Genomic DNA, 18,141 nt, shown 5'->3' with positions numbered 1-18,141 from the left:
CAATCTGTTCTCTGTGGAGTTGTCAGGGTGTTCTTGGTTAAATGCAAAGTTAAAGCTGAGGCTTGCCTGATTGCAGTAGGAGAAAGAAGAAAGAGAGTGGGCAATACAGATTTGAAGAGTTGTAGCTGAAACAACTATAAAACTTTAACTAGATCTGAGTAAATACTCAGTTTTTCTTCCATCTGATAACAGTTTGGCCACCTTAAAGGGCACAGACGCCTGCAGGACATCATCGGAGGGTGCGCACAAAATCACTGTACCTGACCCACAAGAGCACAACCACATCTCCTATGTGCATCATGTGTGTTGCACAGAATTACTATTAACCTAACACACACAAATACAGACCACATGTGTGCATAGCTCACAAAAACAGTGGATCTGATCCACACAAAGACCAACACGTATAATGCAACACACTCTCATACACACATGCATAGCTTACTTTTTATTTTATTTTTATTTTTTACAAATTATACTAAATAATAAAGACACGAAAGCAAATCCTACCCAATATGATCCACGGGAGGTAGAGGACGGAGATTCCCAAGTTCAGGTGGTGTGTCTGAGACTTCCAGAGGAAGAGGTGAGACAATGTTTGCTTCATTTATCCTCTTTTTGGCAAAGTTTTGACTAGATTTAGCGGAGGCTTAACTGTTTAACCCTCACGCAATCTAGCGCGACACTCAGGTAGAGCTCGGCAGATGTCACAGTCGGCCAACCGGGTAACTCATCAGCTCTTCAGTTCACGAAACCACAAAAAAAGTTGTTAAACCAGTCTGCAGCCAAGTTGCTATGGAGGTAATCAGTCAGATATTATTTGGGTTTGATTTAGTAAAATAGCAGCAAATTTGCTTATTTTATAACATACTTCATAACCAGTGATCTTCTCTCTTACAGTTTGTTTAAAAACTAGTCTCAGATCCACACGGCCCTCCAGCACTGTCAGCAGCAGAAACAGCAACATTATACCTATCAGGGAAAACATAAGGCGCTTTTCCACTAGCCCGCCTCTAAACTGGTATGGTCGCGGTCCGCTTCAGGTAATGAGCATTAGTGAGCATTTATCTGTTCCTCGTTGTTGTGGGCGGGTCTTGAGCCCGCAGCAGCTGTGTTCAATTCTCCGCTGATATCTGCAGCAACATTCAGCAAAGAAGAACCTTGAGGTTGTAGTTCTGATCTCAAATAAAGCAAGATATTTCATTTTCAAACATAATGATAAAGACTCCCCTGGTGAAAAAATGTATATACCAAGTACAATATGTTAAATTTAAAATACTTGAGTATACTTTAAGTCAGACTAATCATGAGTATACTTCAAGTTCACTTAGGATTAGTTAACTTGAAGTGTGACATTTTGGAACAACTAATTTTGTGCTCAGTGTCTTTAATAGTATTTAAATTGTATTAAAGCATAATTTAAAGTGTACTAAGTGTACTTCACTATACTTTTTTTTGACAACTTAAGTTACGCTTAGTATACTTTACGTATATTGCTTTTTAAATAATATAAACATGCTTGATTAGTATATTTTGAGTGTACTATTTTTGTGATTGAATTAAATTTAAATTATACTTAGAATGTATTTTAAGTATATTGGCATTACATATCTTATATGTTAGTAGTGTGATTACAGTATGCTACAATAACACTTTTGGTTTATTATAATTGCTAATGGAGTACACTTTTTAGTTACTTAATGTCTTTTATTATTCTGCTTTGCCACTTTGTACATTACATGCTTCATACACACTACAGTACTGCAAACACATCAGACTACCACAACATAGAAGGATCAATTACAACACACTTTACAGGTGAAACTAATTACATTGTGCTTTCAATATATTACCATTTTGGTAACACTTTATTTGATGGGGTGTGTGACTGACATGACACTGTCATAAACATAACACCTGTCATCCAACTTTTAAAGCAACTTCTCATTAAAAGTGTCCTTATTTACTGAATGACACTTCATGACACCTGTTAGCATGTTCCTATATCATGTTTATGACAGTTTCATGTCAGTCTCATGCACACCCCATCAAATAAAGTCTTACACACATTTTTCAAGAGGACATTGCCAATACTTGAATTGAATCTTAGAATTGTACAAATTGTCAACACATTCAAAGTTTACAGACAACATGCTTATGAAAATTAGCACAATAAAACAAGAGGTACACTTTAGAGCACATGTGAAAAATATTTCACCAAGGACAGAGTGTTGTTTTAATTCAGTATTCCAGAATTACTCCAGACAAACTGAAATTTCTCCTTCCTAAGAACAGTGAGGATCAACGACAGAACATTCCTATTCACTGCACGACTACACTTTACAGAAACCTACAAAAGAGAACAATAGAGCAATTAAACAGAGAAAGTAGTTGTATTTTAAAGAGTGCAGAAAAACGGCAAAGAAAAAAGTAAGACTTACAATTTTAGCATAGCGTTGTGGACTCGCTATGTATGTGGCATCATCAGAACTGATGATGATTGGGACTGGATGCCTGGGGTAGAAAGACATTTCTGAGTGTCTTCTTTGCCTGTTTATGTCAGAAGTAGAAAAAATAGTCAGCAATATTATAGAATCAGTTGATGTTGGCATTAACTATGAAGCTGTTTTAAGTGTGGACTTAAGGGAGACAAACTACCTTAAAATCTTTCCATCCATGATTTGAACACGTTGATCCTTGCAGGGTGGTGAGGGGGGCTAGTGGTGCTCATCTCCAGCAGTCAAAAGATGAGAGGCAGGGTTCACCTTGGACAGGTCACCAGTCCATCACAGGGCCCTGAAAGCTAACAATGAATAAAATGTATGAAAGAGAAATAGTAGATTAACAAGGGGAATAAATTCTGTCCAATTACTTTTTTAAGTCAAATCATGTTTATTAAGCACTTAGTGTTTGCTGTTAAAACTGTAGCTAGCTGCTCAGTAAGAGAAAAAAAAAGACTTACAGCATGAAGACGATGTGGAGGTTCATCCTCAGAACTGGTTGGTGATCTGGTGGAGCCAGAGCCTCTTCTGAGACAGGAAAGTCTTTAGGTTTTCTAATACCTGATCCTTGGCTGCTCTGTTAAGAGCAACGAGCTGCTAGCAGCGCTGCTAGATCATTCAGCTTCAAAATGTACCACATGTGTTCCTGGCACTGATTGTGATTGAACTCATAATCAGTCTGTTTCTCCATACTGAACACTCTCTGATAGCAGACGACATATCTGGGGTCCACAGCTAAATTTTAAGGTTGTTTTTGAGTAAGTTGAAATAAGTTAGTAACAGGAAGAAATCTGCTGAAGAGAGGAGTGAAGTATGACTTGAAGAGGAGCAGTGCAGCTGTTCAAACAGAGCCCTTGTGTACTTCCCTCCCAGTCAGCTCCTTCCTCCTTCCACTCTCATCCCAAGATTCAGCAAGGAACTGCCTCTGATACTTTCTACTCACCATCAGCACTTCTATAATTTAGTCTGGCACAAAACAGTTAACAGTTTTTGTATATTTTTTGTACCATGTTCCTTTAACTTTTCTTCTAAGAAGTAGATTTCCTTTCCACTTATTCTAGGTTACCTACAACAGTTTGTGGTTCAGCTGAAATGGAAAATCCAGACTGTGCCTCAAACAGCAAAGAATGTAAATGGATTGTATCTGGTAGTGGTTTCCCCACTTATCTTCTTCTCTCAGTATCTCTTGACCACTTTGATTTTGAATTCAGTTAATCTCATCTCCCACTTTTTTATTTCTTGCCAATTGGGATTTCTTTATTCTCATACCAGCTTGGCTTATTTGTGGTATGAAATTTGGACTCAGGTTCCAGATTACAAAATTCTCTCTCTCTCTCTCTCTCTCTCTCTCTCTCTCTCTCTCTCTCTCTCTATCTATCTATCTATCTATCTATCTATCTATCTATCTATCTATCTATCTATCTATCTATCTATCTATCTATCTATCTATCTATCTATCTATCTATCTATCTATCTATCTATCTATCTATCTATCTACCTGTCTGTCTGTCTGTCTGTCTGTCTGTCTGTCTGTCTGTCTGTCTGTCTGTCTGTCTGTCTGTCTGTCTGTCTGTCTATCTATCTATCTATCTATCTATCTATCTATCTATCTATCTATCTATCTATCTACACTGCTCAAAAAAATAAAGGTAACACTTAACACAATATAACGCCAAGTAAATCAAACTTCTGTGAAATCAAACTGTCCACTTAGGAAGCAACACTGATTGACAATCAATTTCACCTGCTGTTGTGCAAATGGAATAGACAACAGGTGGAAATTATTGGCAATTAGCAAGACACACTCAATAAAGGAGTGGTTCTGCAGTTGGGACCACAGACCACTTCTCAGTACCTATGCTGTCTGGCTGATGTTTTGGTCAGTTTTGAATGTTGGTGGTGCTTTCACACTCGCGGTAGCATGAGACGGACTCCACAACCCATACAAGTGGCTCAGGTAGTGCAGCTCATCCAGGATGGCACATCAATGCGAGCTGTGGCAAGAAGGTTTGCTGTGTCTGTCAGCGTAGTGTCCAGAAGCTGGAGGCGCTACCAGGAGACAGGCCAGTACACCAGGAGACGTGGAGGAGGCCGTAGGAGGGCAACAACCCAGCAGCAGGACCGCTACCTCCGCCTTTGTGCAAGAAGGAACAGGAGGAGCACTGCCAGAGCCCTGCAAAATGACCTCCAGCAGGCCACAAATTTGCATGTGTCTGCACAAACGGTTAGAAACCGACTCCATGAGGATGGTATGAGGGCCCGACGTCCACAGATGGGGGTTGTGCTCACAGCCCAAAACCGTGCAGGACGCTTGGCATTTGCCAGAGAACACCAGGATTGGCAAATTCGCCACTGGCGCCTTGTGCTCTTCACAGATGAAAGCAGGTTCACACTGAGCACATGTGACAGACGTGACAGAGTCTGGAGACGCCGTGGAGAGCGGTCTGCTGCCTGCAACATCCTTCAGCATGACCGGTTTGGCAGTGGGTGACCGGTTTGACTGATCTGTATAATACTAGTACGAAGCTCCTAATTAGTACGCAGCAGAGAACACTCCGTGATAGAAGCTTCTCAGGAAGTCTTGCTGACCAGCCAGGAAGTGTTGGCATTCCAGGTGAAGTCACTGGATATATGTACACATAGGTTGCTGTAGCTGGAGACTACCTCCACAGCTGATGCCCCGATGTACAGAGGATGAAGAGGATCATTGTCCCTTCTAACATCCACGTCCACAGATGGGGGTTGTGCTCACAGCCCAAAACCGTGCAGGACGCTTGGCATTTGCCAGAGAACACCAGGATTGGCAAATTCGCCACTGGCGCCTTGTGCTCTTCACAGATGAAAGCAGGTTCACACTGAGCACATGTGACAGACGTGACAGAGTCTGGAGACGCCGTGGAGAGCGGTCTGCTGCCTGCAACATCCTTCAGCATGACCGGTTTGGCAGTGGGTCAGTAATGGTGTGGGGTGGCATTTCTTTGGAGGGCCGCACAGCCCTCCATGTGCTCGCCAGAGGTAGCCTGACTGCCATTAGGTACCGAGATGAGATCCTCAGACCCCTTGTGAGACCATATGCTGGTGCGGTTGGCCCTGGGTTCCTCCTAATGCAGGACAATGCTAGACCTCATGTGGCTGGAGTGTGTCAGCAGTTCCTGCAAGATGAAGGCATTGAAGCTATGGACTGGCCAGCCCGTTCCCCAGACCTGAATCCGATTGAGCACATCTGGGACATCATGTCTCGCTCCATCCACCAACGTCACGTTGCACCACAGATGCTTTAGTCCAGGTCTGGGAGGAGATCCCTCAGGAGACCATCCGCCACCTCATCAGGAGCATGCCCAGGCGTTGTAGGGAGGTCATACAGGCACGTGGAGGCCACACACAGTACTGAGCCTCATTTTGACTTGATTTAAGGACATTACATTAAAGTTGGATCAGCGTGTAGTGTTATTTCACTTTAATTTTGTGTGTGGCTCCAAATCCAGGCCTCCATTGGTTAATAAATTTGATTTCCATTGATGATTTTTGTGTGATTTTGTTGTCAGCACATTCAACTTTGTACAGAACAAAGTATTCAATGAGAATATTTCTTTCATTCAGATCTAGGATGTGTTATTTGAGTGTTCCCTTTATTTTTTTGAGCAGTGTATATATATACGTGTATATATATTATTCCCAGCTATATATAGCTGGGATTAATAGAGCACACAGAACTTCAAATAAATGGGTATTTTTATTCTCAAAAAGAACAATTTTCTCTGAGTTGCAAAAAATAAAGTTTAAGATATGGAACAAATAATAGTCTTTTGTTACGTGACTGATCTGTATAATACTAGTACGAAGCTCCTAATTAGTACGCAGCAGAGAACACTCCACCACACCGTGATAGAAGCTTCTCAGGAAGTCTTGCTGACCAGCCAGGAAGTGTTGGCATTCCAGGTGAAGTCACTGGATATATGTACACATAGGTTGCTGTAGCTGGAGACTACCTCCACAGCTGATGCCCCGATGTACAGAGGATGAAGAGGATCATTGTCCCTTCTAACATCCACCATCATCTCCTTGGTCTTCTTCACATTGATGCAGAGGTAGTTGTCTCTGCACAACTGCACCACACCTCTATTAAGTCCTGCCAGATATTTTTCTTCCTCCACCACAAGATCTCTGTTATAGAGATCTTGTGAGCCACACTGTGGCTCACAAGATCACAGCTGGCTGTTGGGCCTGGGCTGGCTTCCAGAACAGTCACTCCTTAATGACTCCCTGAACTCTGGCTGTTCCATTTTGGAAAGCTCCCCTGCTGCCTAGCATATTTAGTCATATTCAATAAGTTAGAATATGCGTTCTGATGAGGCTCATTTGTCAGATGAAATGTATTTTTTAAAAACAACCTTTTAGCAGGAGTTAAATATACTTTTCTTTTTTTTTTTTTTTTGAAATGTAAAAAATTAAATGTACTTTTGAAAAACAGATTTTTAGCAGAAATTAGACATACTTTTCTTTTTTCTTTTTAAGGCTTCATTCCTGTATTAAAAATGTTTCTTTTATTGGTCAAAGGTAATATTCTAATTTTGAATGTTATGTTTCTATTAGCTTTAGATGGGAAATGATCATAATTAATTCATCTGTGTGTAATTAATCTACATGTGTTTCACTTAGTAATAAAGATCCTGAAATAAATGGACTTTTCAATAATTGTTTTTGAATTGTTCTGTGCTGTATATAAAAACGTTTTATAAAAGTGGGGATTTCTGTACTGCTATAGCATGAGAGGAAATGACATTTTATATCTGACTTGTCTTATGACTCATTTTCAGCCAGTTTCACTAGATGAAATAACCTCAGTAATTAAACATCTGCGGCCATCAAATTATCCCTGGGACTGTCTTCCTACCCATCTGATAAAAGACATTTTTGTTACCTCTGGTCCTTACATCTTAATAGTGATAAATACATTGCTGCAGTCAGGTTGCATCCCATCAATTCTCAAATGTGCCCCTTCTTAAAAAACCTAATCTAGATTCAAAATCTTTAAAATTAGAAAGTTTTAGGCCCATATCTAAACTCCCTTTTTAATCCAAGGTCCTCGATAAAGGACCTTGGCACTCTAGGTGAAGTCTGGAGTAAAAACTGATTCAAGTTTTTATTCAGCTTTTTAAAAGATTATAATATAACTGAGAAATTTCAGTCTGGGTATAAAGGTACTCAACATATTGAAACAGCTTTGCTTCGAGTGTATAATGATCTTTTTTTAACAGTAGATTCAGGCAATGTTGCTGTTTCATTACTTTTAGATCTGAGTGATGCATTTGATACTGTAGATCAGGGGTGTCAAACTCCAGTCCTCAAGGGCCGCAGTCCTGCAACTTTTAGATGAGCCTCTGCTGCACCACACCTGCACAGAATAATTAGGTCATTAAGGCTCTGGAGAACTAACCTACACAAGGAGGAGGTAATTAAGCCATTTGATTCCAGTGTTTTGTATCTGTGGCACATCTAAAAACTGCAGGACAGCGGCCCTCGAGGACTGGAGTTTGACACCTGTGCTGTAGATCATGAGATTCTTTTATTTAGATTAAAACATTGTGCTGGCCTAAGAGGCTCAGTTTTGGAATGCTTTAAATTATATTTAGTAAACAGAACTTTCTCAGTCCGTCTTAACTAAAGTTGTTCTGGGGTCAAACCTTTAAAGTATGGCGTCCCCCAAGGCTCAATTTTAGGTCCTATTTTGTTTATTTTATATTTATTGCCTCTTGGTCAGATTTTTAAAAAATTCAACATTTCGTTTTATTGCTTTGCGGATGACGTCCAGATTTATATGCCCATAAAACTACTAAATGGTAAAAAATGAATCTCTACAGCTATTAATAGATTATTTAGCTGAAGTTAAATCATGGATGGAATAAAATTTTCTTCACCTCAATCATAGTAAAACTCAAGTCATATTACTTGGTCAAAACCTTCACACAAAAAATTCAGACTTGATACTTGATGCTTTATCTCCGTTTTGTCGGACTTCAACCAGGAATCTTGGTTTGATCTTTGATAGCTGTTTAAAATTTGACAGACAAGTTAGTTCTGTTGTTAAATCCAGCTTTTTACACTTATGGATTTTAGCAAAGGTGAAATCTTATTTTTGTTTTAAAGATTTTGAAGGAATTATCCATCTCGATTGGATTATTGTAATTCATAATATAAATTCATTCTTTCAATATAAGAAACAATCTTGATTCTTCAGATATGTCTTGTCGTGGTGTTTTGTATTTGGAAAACTTTTTCTCTACTGAGTTAAGTCTGTGAGAAGGCCTGCTGCACTACAACATTTAAGCATTTGTCTGTAGATAACTAGAAAACAATGAATCATTCTAAGTAGTGGACCATTATGCTCTGACATCTTGCTTCTTTTCCAGTTCTTAATTTTTATGGGACAGTTATAAGATACAGTGCATATCATGCTCATAATCAAGTAGGAGTAGAAGTAGGGGTCTGTCTGCAAAACCCTTTAGGTTGAGTTTCAATTGCTAAATTATTGTCTGGATAAACTGGATGCAAATCTGTCTTCAAAACTTTGCACTGTGGGATGATCACTCACTTACCTTATCAGTGGTCATAATATTATGACTGATCAGGGCATACAGTACACTAGGGCATGGTATTGGCTCTACTATATTTGCTATTTTCTTTTTTTATCCAAATCCTTTGGTTGTGATATTTGCTGACTTGCTTGTGCCAAATCATTTAGATATCAGGTTAAACTCCCATAACGATGTTAATTAAAATCAATTCAATTCTAAGTATTCTCTCAATTTTCTATCCTCAGATTATTTTCCACCAAGTGCAGTGGCTGTCTGGAGAAAATCGCTCCAACAGAGTTTGTAATGCGAGCTGTGCAGAGTGTTTACCACCTCAGCTGCTTCTGCTGCAGTGTCTGTGAGCGCCGGCTGAGCAAAGGAGACGAGTTTGTGCTGAAGGCTGGTCAACAGCTGCTGTGTAAGGCTGACTATGTGAAAGAAAGAGACCTGCTGAGGACCATGAGCCCGGACAGTTCAGATTTAGGTATAACTAGGGGTTTCCTCTTAATTTGGTGCTTTCCACTGTATATCCCATTGTGTTACTCTTCACATTTATTTCTGTTCATGTTGAATTCTACCATGCAAGTTAAAAAGCATTAGAATGAAAAAAGGTGTAAGGTGTGATCTGTTATGTGTTCACTCACAGAAAAGAGTGAGGATGAGACTTCAGATGTAAAGTCAGAAAAATTTATTACAGCAGAGAAAAGGATTGATGACAGCAAAGATCCTCTGCGTCCTAAACGGCCGCGCACCATTCTCACCACGCAGCAGAGACGTGCCTTTAAGGCTTCGTTTGAGGTTTCCTCCAAGCCCTGCAGAAAGGTAAGCAAATTATCAGGCAGTAAAAGAAAATATGCCTCTCACAGTCATGCTTTTCTACCTGAAAGTTCTCCTTAGAACCAGTCATTGGATGCTTTAACTAAAGTAACACTTCTGAAGCTAGTATACATTGGCTATACGTATTACACACATGTTTGGTATTCCCAAAGTAAATTAGAACATGTGTTCTATTGAGGGTTATTTGTCAGATTGAAATTAACTTTTAAAAAGGGTATTAAACATATCCTTAGACTAACATTTCTGTATTAAAAATGTTTTTTGTACTGTTCTGATGTGATATTGTAATCTTAAAGCCAGGGTATGCATCTTTTGTAATATCTACTCCCAGAATTCAAGTCTGACTGCTAGTTTCCAGCTGTAATAACTGAAGCTGTGTGTTGACTCTAGATCTATAACTCTATATTGTTCCTCTTTAGGTCCAAAGATAATAACTTCAGTTTTGTTTCTGTTCAACTGGAGAAAGTTATGGCACATCCATGTTTTAAGCATCTGTTCAGTGCACGGATGGGTTCAGAGTCACCTGGTGACACTGTATTGTAGAGCTGTGTATCATCTGCGTAGTTGTGGTAGCTAATCTTATTTCTTGTTATAACCTGAGCTAGAGGGAGCATATAGATACTGAATAAAAGAGGTCCTTGTATTCAGATTTGTGATTTCTGTCTGCTTCGATTAGACATTTCCTATTGAAATGGTTCTTTATGTAAGATTCAAACCAGTTAAGTACTGGACTGGATAGTCCGAGCCGACTCTCCAGTCGTTTTAGTAACATGTCATGGTCAACACTAAGGTCCAGCAAAACCACAGTTCTTCCAAGTCTGTATTTATGTGAATGTCATTGATCTCTATGAATAGGCCACTCTCTGTACTGTGTGAGCCTTGAAACCAGACAGAAACATATCAAAACGGTTGGTTAAAGTTAAGAAACAACTTAACTGCTGAAACAGCATTTTCAATCATTTTGCTGATGAATGGAAGGTTGGAGATTGGCCTGTAATTCTGCAGTAGTGATTTGTCCAGATTGTTCTTTTTTTATCAGTGGTTTGATAGCTGCTGTTTTTTAAACCTGAGGGGCAGCACCTGATGAGAGGGATGAATTTACTATTTGAATCAGAACAGATGCAATGACAGGCGGGACTCCCTTAAGAAAATGTATGGTTGTGATACCAAGACAGCAGGAACTTGAGCTTGATTGATTTGTAATTTCTTCTAGGCTTTTATAGTAAAGTAGTTGAAATTTAGTAATTTTTTCTGCGTTTGTTGTGTTTGCATAGCACTGGTACTGGAGCTTTAAAGAGCTGACGTTTATACTGCTCTTCCAAGCAACTAACCCAAAGATTTCAATATGCTTTCTTGTATTATGGAGAGCTTGGGAGGTTACAACATAATTCCATGTATAATTGACATGCACAAAAAATACTAATAAGTTTGATCTTCCAGGTCAGAGAAACCCTGGCAGCAGAGACCGGGCTAAGTGTTCGTGTGGTCCAGGTGTGGTTCCAAAACCAAAGGGCAAAGGTCAGCAACGTGTACCTGAAACAACCTCTAGAACCACATTATGCATGTATACTGCTGTTCTCATGTCTGTAGTAGTAGTAATGTTAAGATGCAAAGTTGATTAAAACAAGCTCAATTATTCTGTTATTTCTTTATGTCAGATACTAGATCCTTATTTGCATGTTGTATGACCAAGCTTTCCCACATCTCTCATTAAAAATTATTCCTTCTGCCTTTTGCCAAAAGTGCTTAAATGTCTGAATCAGATCTGTATCAGTTAAATCCAGTAGATTAAGCATTTCTAATCTGCCATTTGCTCTGTTTGCTCGTATTTGGGCGAACAGGCTTGCCAAAGTTTGGCCAGCCAAAAGGTTTTTTACCCCAATCAGCAACCAGTCCGTCAGCATGAGTCTTAAATTGCTTGTTGGTTTTAGTCTCACAATTTTAAGCATTTCACAATCATTTGTGATATTTATGTGCTTCTTTCTATAATTGGCAAAGACCAAATTGATTCAGCAATTTAAGAAAAAAGCTCACTAGATACTTTTTTCTTAAGCTTTATAATTTAGACTGATTCAATTCAATTCAAATTCAATTTAAAAGTTCACACACCGGTTTATGTTTATTGACTTACAGATGAAGAAGTTAGCACGCAGACAGCAGCAACAGCAGGAGCAACACAGCAGTCAAAGACTGGGCCCAGGTAAGTTTACTATTAGTGATTGTGAATATGTATAACAGTAGTTATAAATTACAGTACAAATTATTAAGTTTATTAAAAGAACAATGGTGCACTCCCAGTTGTCTAATTAAAAATAATCATATGTTCTGATATCAGAGTATCATCCATGCTGGGGAATATGAATTTTTCTGACTGCACTGTTATAAAGTGGAAGCCCTGATTTTATCAGTAGAGCTTGCTTACTATAGTGTGGGCTAATTGCCACTGTGGTCTTGCAGCGGATATGAGCAGACAGTTTAGATAAGTGTCTCACTGCTTTGGCAAGTACAGCTTCTATCTGCTCTGGGATTTGCAGCATGTCAATATTGGCAGAACAGCTCATTTGGTTTATTACAGTGGAAACTGCTGCTGATAACCAAATGAGCTAAGCAAATCAGCAAATGGGAAATGTTTGAGGTTGATGCTAGAATAAACTGGAAAATCCATGGAAACATTGATGATGGTCAGCCATCCTTAAGTTAAGACAACCATTCAGTTTAGACAATACATCTACTGTATGCTTTGACTTGTAAATTCTTAACTAAAAATGGATATAACATTTTATTTCAAATTTATATGAGAATTATATAGGTTATGTAGTTATGTTATTTGCAGTAAATATATTTTTAACTTCCGAAAGTTAACCATGAATGATTTCATATTTTATCTCCAAGATGAGATATATTTTATTGGGGGTTTATGTTATAGATCAACACAAAGCACTGCATTTTTAGAAAAGTATGAAGAAGATGATTTTATTTTAACTTTTTATTTTTAGTTGCAAACAGTCCGAAAAAGACCTATTTGGCATTTATAACCAGCCCCCAATGTCAAAACTAAGTAAAACACCTTTAGCTGCAATTGGATCTAGCTAAATTCATCTTCCTATAAACTCTGAGCATCTTCTTTATAATATTGTTTCGTCAATAATATCCTCTACAGAAATCCCAATGAAAGTTTTGTGCAACATGTTTGAGAGACAATTTCTCATGTTTTGCCAACTTCAACTTTGCATCAAGACATCTCGATTATTCCCACGCCATCAATTTTTTAGATACTTGCAGGTGCGTAGTTTTGCCCAGTCTACCTTTTCAAGTTTTCTCAACCTTCCCAGGGATTGACCTTTAGATATTTTTCTAAAACCAACTGTCAAATTGAAAGGTGCTATTTTTATTTCCACAAGCACTGAATTCCTTTAGATCACTTTGGGAGGAGGACTTTGGACACAAATCTTCTGTATTTGTGCCAGACATAACTTAATTCAATGCAAACTTCTGTATCGCACTTACTAAAGCACGTCTGGCCTCCTTATGTGGGTTGTGCTAAACCGCTGCGCCACCACAGCACCCTAGTGATTATTATTCTTATCAATATTTATTTCTCTTTCATCTTCTTTTTTGAGTCACATTTGTCAAATTGATATATTGACAGAAGTATGCCCTGACACCTGACTTTTTTTTTTGTCTTGTGTGTATGTGTGTGTGGATTGAGGCAGAGAGATTTATATATTTTGTTAATGTACTTGTTTCTGTCCACTACCATAGTATGGTCACTTTGACCTTATCCACTTCATGCATGTGTATACATGTCTGTATAATTGGGTGTGTTCTAGCCCACTTTTGTTGGTATGTTAGTAGTATGCTGTTGTAATTGTTATATTGCCTTTACCTTGTACCTCAAGTTAAAGCATAAACACATTTTGGGAGAAAAAAAAGATATCTCAATTCTATAATGGCACTCATTATGAGTTATTAAGTTAACAATAGTACATTGTAACTCGACACTTACTTTCCTTTTTTAGCCTTTCAGTTTAGCATTGCAGTTTATTAAAGCATCTTAAATTAACCAATATTGTTGCTGATTTTTTGCACTGTATTTTTTCTTTTAAGTCTGGCATCAGAAAAATGCCTACATTGGAATATGCAGCCTATGAGTATAAACAGTTGCCATAAACTTGCAGTGAATTGTTTTACCTTAATGATGTAAGGAGAAGTTTCTCCATTTTTAAACAAGCAGGTAAATGATTTCTCACACGAGGAAAATGTCATAAATTACTGAGCTCCGATGACAAAAAATTATTGAGGGAATTTTGGACATAATTTTCCTACATGAACTGGAAACACAGTCCAGACTTTCACCCCAATGTAAAGCCGTGTTTCATACTAGAAAAGGTTACCTGTCTGCTTATCAATATCACATTTTTGTTAAATATTTCTGGAGTGTTGCATGGAGTTACTATAAATGTCACTATGTCGTGACAGTATATTATGAGACAGATAATCTCTGAAAAAATTTACCTCCTCTGCCTTCTTCCAGTGCTAAGTGCTGAAATACACAGATCAGTCAGAAATAGCCAATCAGAGGTGGGTCTTAGCACTATCGATCAGGTTTGTGTATGAGCTGCTCACCTCCTACCCATTTCTTTCTGCTGTGCTACAGCTTCTTCCTGATAACAAAGCTTGACACAAATGCTCAGACTAGTTATCATGGAGGAAATATACAGTAGTTTTCCTTTTGTGACAAATTGTTTCTCTGCCATTAGCACATTTAGCAGCTCTTACCAAAGCATGACTGACAGTTCCAAGACCTTCCTCCTGGCTTTGATTGGATGTTTCTGACACAAGAAAGACGCATTTTTGCAGACTGCAATAGTAGCACTGGGAGAAGGTCGAGGAGGTTGATGTTTTTAACAGATTACCTGTCTCACATTATGCTGTCATGACTGCAATTTTAACAAATATGTAAAAAGCATATATTTTTTTTATAAAAGTTACATACTATAGCTTTAAAGCAACAAAGCATGAAAGAAATCAACTTGAGGGTAAAAAAGAATTCCAGTAAGGGAATTAAATGTAGAGAGTGAACTATAAAAATATAACCCATATTTAGGAATGTGTTTTCATATTCATAAAACAACCACACAATGTATGAACAGAAGAACTCACGTAATGTACAAAAGTTGAGCTGAGAAAACTCTATTTGCTTTTCACTTTTTCAGAAGTAATATCTGGCTGTATGGATGGTCTGCTCAGCACCTTCACAGGGTCTCTGCCTCCAACCCAGCCCCAGTTGGTGACCATAGAGCATTGTGGGTACAACATAGACTGCCTCCAGCAGGGCCTCACTCCACCTCAAATGCCTGGTGACCACATGAATCCCTACGGTTAGCATCATGTTCAGCTGCTGCAACATGTTTTAAAGTTCTTATTCTGCATTTTCTGATTTCTTTAGATTTCAAGAGACATTTTTTTCCATCTTTCTTTTCAAAAGTTAACTTAATTTTCCCTAACGTGTTATAATTACTTTTAAACAAGCTGATTTAAGTCAAAATTTCTGGTTATCCTTCTACAAGCTTCTTACAATAGCTTGCTGAAATTTTGGTCCACTTCTTCTGACAAATCTGGTGTAGCAGATTTTTTTGACACATTTTTAGTGCAGCCCTGAAATATTCTATGGTCTTTGGTGTGCCCTCTCCAATACATTGACTGTTTTTCTTAGCCAATTTGGAAGGTTTTTTCTTGCATTTGGATAACTAATTTGTGCTCAATCTTTACCTTCCTGTCTTGAGATGTTGTATTTTTATGTAATGTTATTTTCTCATTAACCTATTTGAAGTTCACCTAGTTAGCATGGCCACCGATGATGGCACATACACAATTTTCCTGTGTATGTGCCATCATAACATTGTGCAGTCCGTACATAAGCATGATTTACAGCACTGAGACACTTCCTGGCTCTGATTGGTTGTTTCTGGCATGGAGCGGTGCTTCTCTGCAGTTTTCTATCATAGCACTGGGAGGAGGTTGATTTTTTTCACAGATTATCTGTCTCATGCTAGTCTGTCACGACAGTTTTAACAAATGTGAGAAAAACATTCATTATGAAAGTTATACACTGCAGCTTTTTCTATGAAGAGATGTGATTGATCCCCTACACATCAAAAAATCAACAACCGTTAACACAATACCGTGACTTAGCTCTAACCAAACCATCCAATTGTACTGTACTTTGTAAAAACACAGAGTATTACTAACATGTGTTTTATGTAGGTGCTGGTCTAGTTTATCTGTATGTATTTGCACTGTTTTTGCAGATGCTTCATTTCTTCCTTCCTTCACTCATTAGAATATATAGGGCAAGGTTTACAGTGACTTACTAAGGTCATTTCCACATCCAGCATGAAATCCCAGAGTTGTGATGGAAGACAACCTGTCCACCATTACTATTTTGTTGCTAAAACACATTTAATATTGAACTGTCAAAATAAAGAAAGGAAAGTGTTTGCTATTTTGGGCTGCTGTACATGCTGTCTTGCTTTATTTTTCACTTTTCTGTTATTTCTCCTTTGCCTAGGTATGGATTCCATTTTCCATGACAATGACAGTGACACCTCTATGACAAGTTTAAGTGAGTCCTTTGTTGCCTTTCCAGGTGGAGGCTTCCTACAGGCACAAACAGGAAGCCCAATAGACAGCCTTTACTCCATGCACAGCTCCTACTTTGCTTCCTGAGACCTGGCCATCATTGTCTCATGCTGCTGAATAAATATTTTCCAAACTGTTCACAAATAGGCAAAGTTAAAAATCAAATTGACTGATTGTGTTTGATTTGGGGAATTTAATGCAGCAATAAATAAATAAATAAATACTTTCAAACATGTTCAAACTTTTGTCAGTCAGCATGTGTAAAGAGATCCCAGATCTATCAGAAATTGTTTTATTCTAAGGACATTTCATATAAGAAGGTAACTATTAGTAAATATAATTCTACTGACATGATTTTTGCGAACCGTCAAGTCTATCTGGATCTGTTCTTGTATGTATGTGTGAAATGTAATCTACACCCTAAAGCGGTGGTCCCCAACCTTTTAAGTACCGCGGACCGGTCAAGACTTCGCAAATTTGCTGAGGACTCGCTGAGGACCGACACCGATGCTGTTGCTGCTGTTTCTACATCATTCTGCTGCTTGTGGACTCAATGTTGGCGCTCAAGACATAACCGACAGAATCCGGTAAAAGGATTTTCAAAATAATAGATTCTCCTGACTCAATACATAAAACGGAAGTATTTAATTATTTCTTGCTCAGCCCGGTACCAATTGATCCACGGACAGGTACCGCTCCGCAGCCCGTGGGTTGGGGACCACTGCCCTGAAGAACACCCAGAATTGCCCTTTAAAATGGACAACTATTTATCTCTCACCAGCATCCATGTTACATTTAAAAGGGCATCAAATGTAAATATCTATCTTTTAAATGATGAAGGTTTGTTGTACACCAGAAGTCCGAAACTCCTTTTATTCCTATAAGTATTTGGACAGTTGTATTGTCTGAGAAAACTGCTGTTGCATTGCTATTTATTTTCTAATTTTAAGACAATAATGCGTTTTAAAAGACTCAACAAATGTTGATACCTTAAATAAACAATGCATTCTTCTACAATCTTGTGATTTCATTAAAATGTCAAAATTATCACTGGAAATTTTAAAAATAAAGTGATGCTACACTTTAAAATATTGATTGTAGGTTTCAGGAAAAACAGGGTTAGATCAAACCCTATTTCCATCATGGGAGAAGTGGAGGTGGCTGAGGAATATAAATACCTCTGTGTTCATCTGGACAACAGTAGGCCTTCTAATGAGCCATCATTAAACCAGGGAGAGAACTAAAACATGCAGGATTCCGGCTCTTGTGGACCAACTTTGGGCACGCACCCCTGGTCTATATCTACTACCTCTAATGGTGTGGGGTTGGTAACACAACTAAATCAGGATACCACAAAGTCTTTTTTATTACTGGGACCATAAAAGATATTTCTCTAATAAAACACAATACTTTATTTTTAATTTTCTTAAGGACGTAGAGATAATTAAAAGACCACAATATAATATAAGAAGGTGACCAATTTAAAGTGACCAATTTTAAATACCTTGGGTCATTCCCAGACAGTCAGCTCACCTTTGTTGAAAACATTAACTATTTTTTAAGAAATGCTCACAGAGATTTTATCTTTC

At 38.2% G+C, this 18,141-nt stretch overlaps 1 protein-coding gene across 2 annotated transcripts in view; it reads left to right on the top strand.

The window, feature by feature from the left end:
- The window catches only part of LOC102221076 (LIM homeobox transcription factor 1-beta), a 42,743-nt gene extending 25,178 nt beyond the window's left edge, over nt 1-17,565 (top strand). The window contains exons 4-9 of one of the 2 annotated variants that reach the window (XM_023337829.1): nt 9,322-9,557; nt 9,720-9,895; nt 11,351-11,428; nt 12,044-12,110; nt 15,127-15,291; nt 16,560-17,565. In XM_023337829.1, coding sequence (XP_023193597.1) covers nt 9,322-9,557; nt 9,720-9,895; nt 11,351-11,428; nt 12,044-12,110; nt 15,127-15,291; nt 16,560-16,639 — 802 coding nt within the window. In that variant the 3' untranslated portion in view covers nt 16,640-17,565. Of the gene's footprint in view, nt 1-9,321; nt 9,558-9,719; nt 9,896-11,350; nt 11,429-12,043; nt 12,111-15,126; nt 15,292-16,481 lie in introns of both variants that reach the window. The other variant, XM_023337828.1, reaches the window with a different exon arrangement.
- The last annotated feature ends 576 nt before the right edge of the window (nt 17,566-18,141 follow it).

This window comes from Xiphophorus maculatus, chromosome 8 (assembly GCF_002775205.1).
Source record: "Xiphophorus maculatus strain JP 163 A chromosome 8, X_maculatus-5.0-male, whole genome shotgun sequence".
In the NCBI taxonomy this organism is placed as follows: Eukaryota; Metazoa; Chordata; class Actinopteri; order Cyprinodontiformes; family Poeciliidae; genus Xiphophorus; species Xiphophorus maculatus.
The sequence above is the reverse complement of the archived record's forward strand: the minus strand, read 5'-3'. Positions and strand labels throughout refer to the sequence as shown.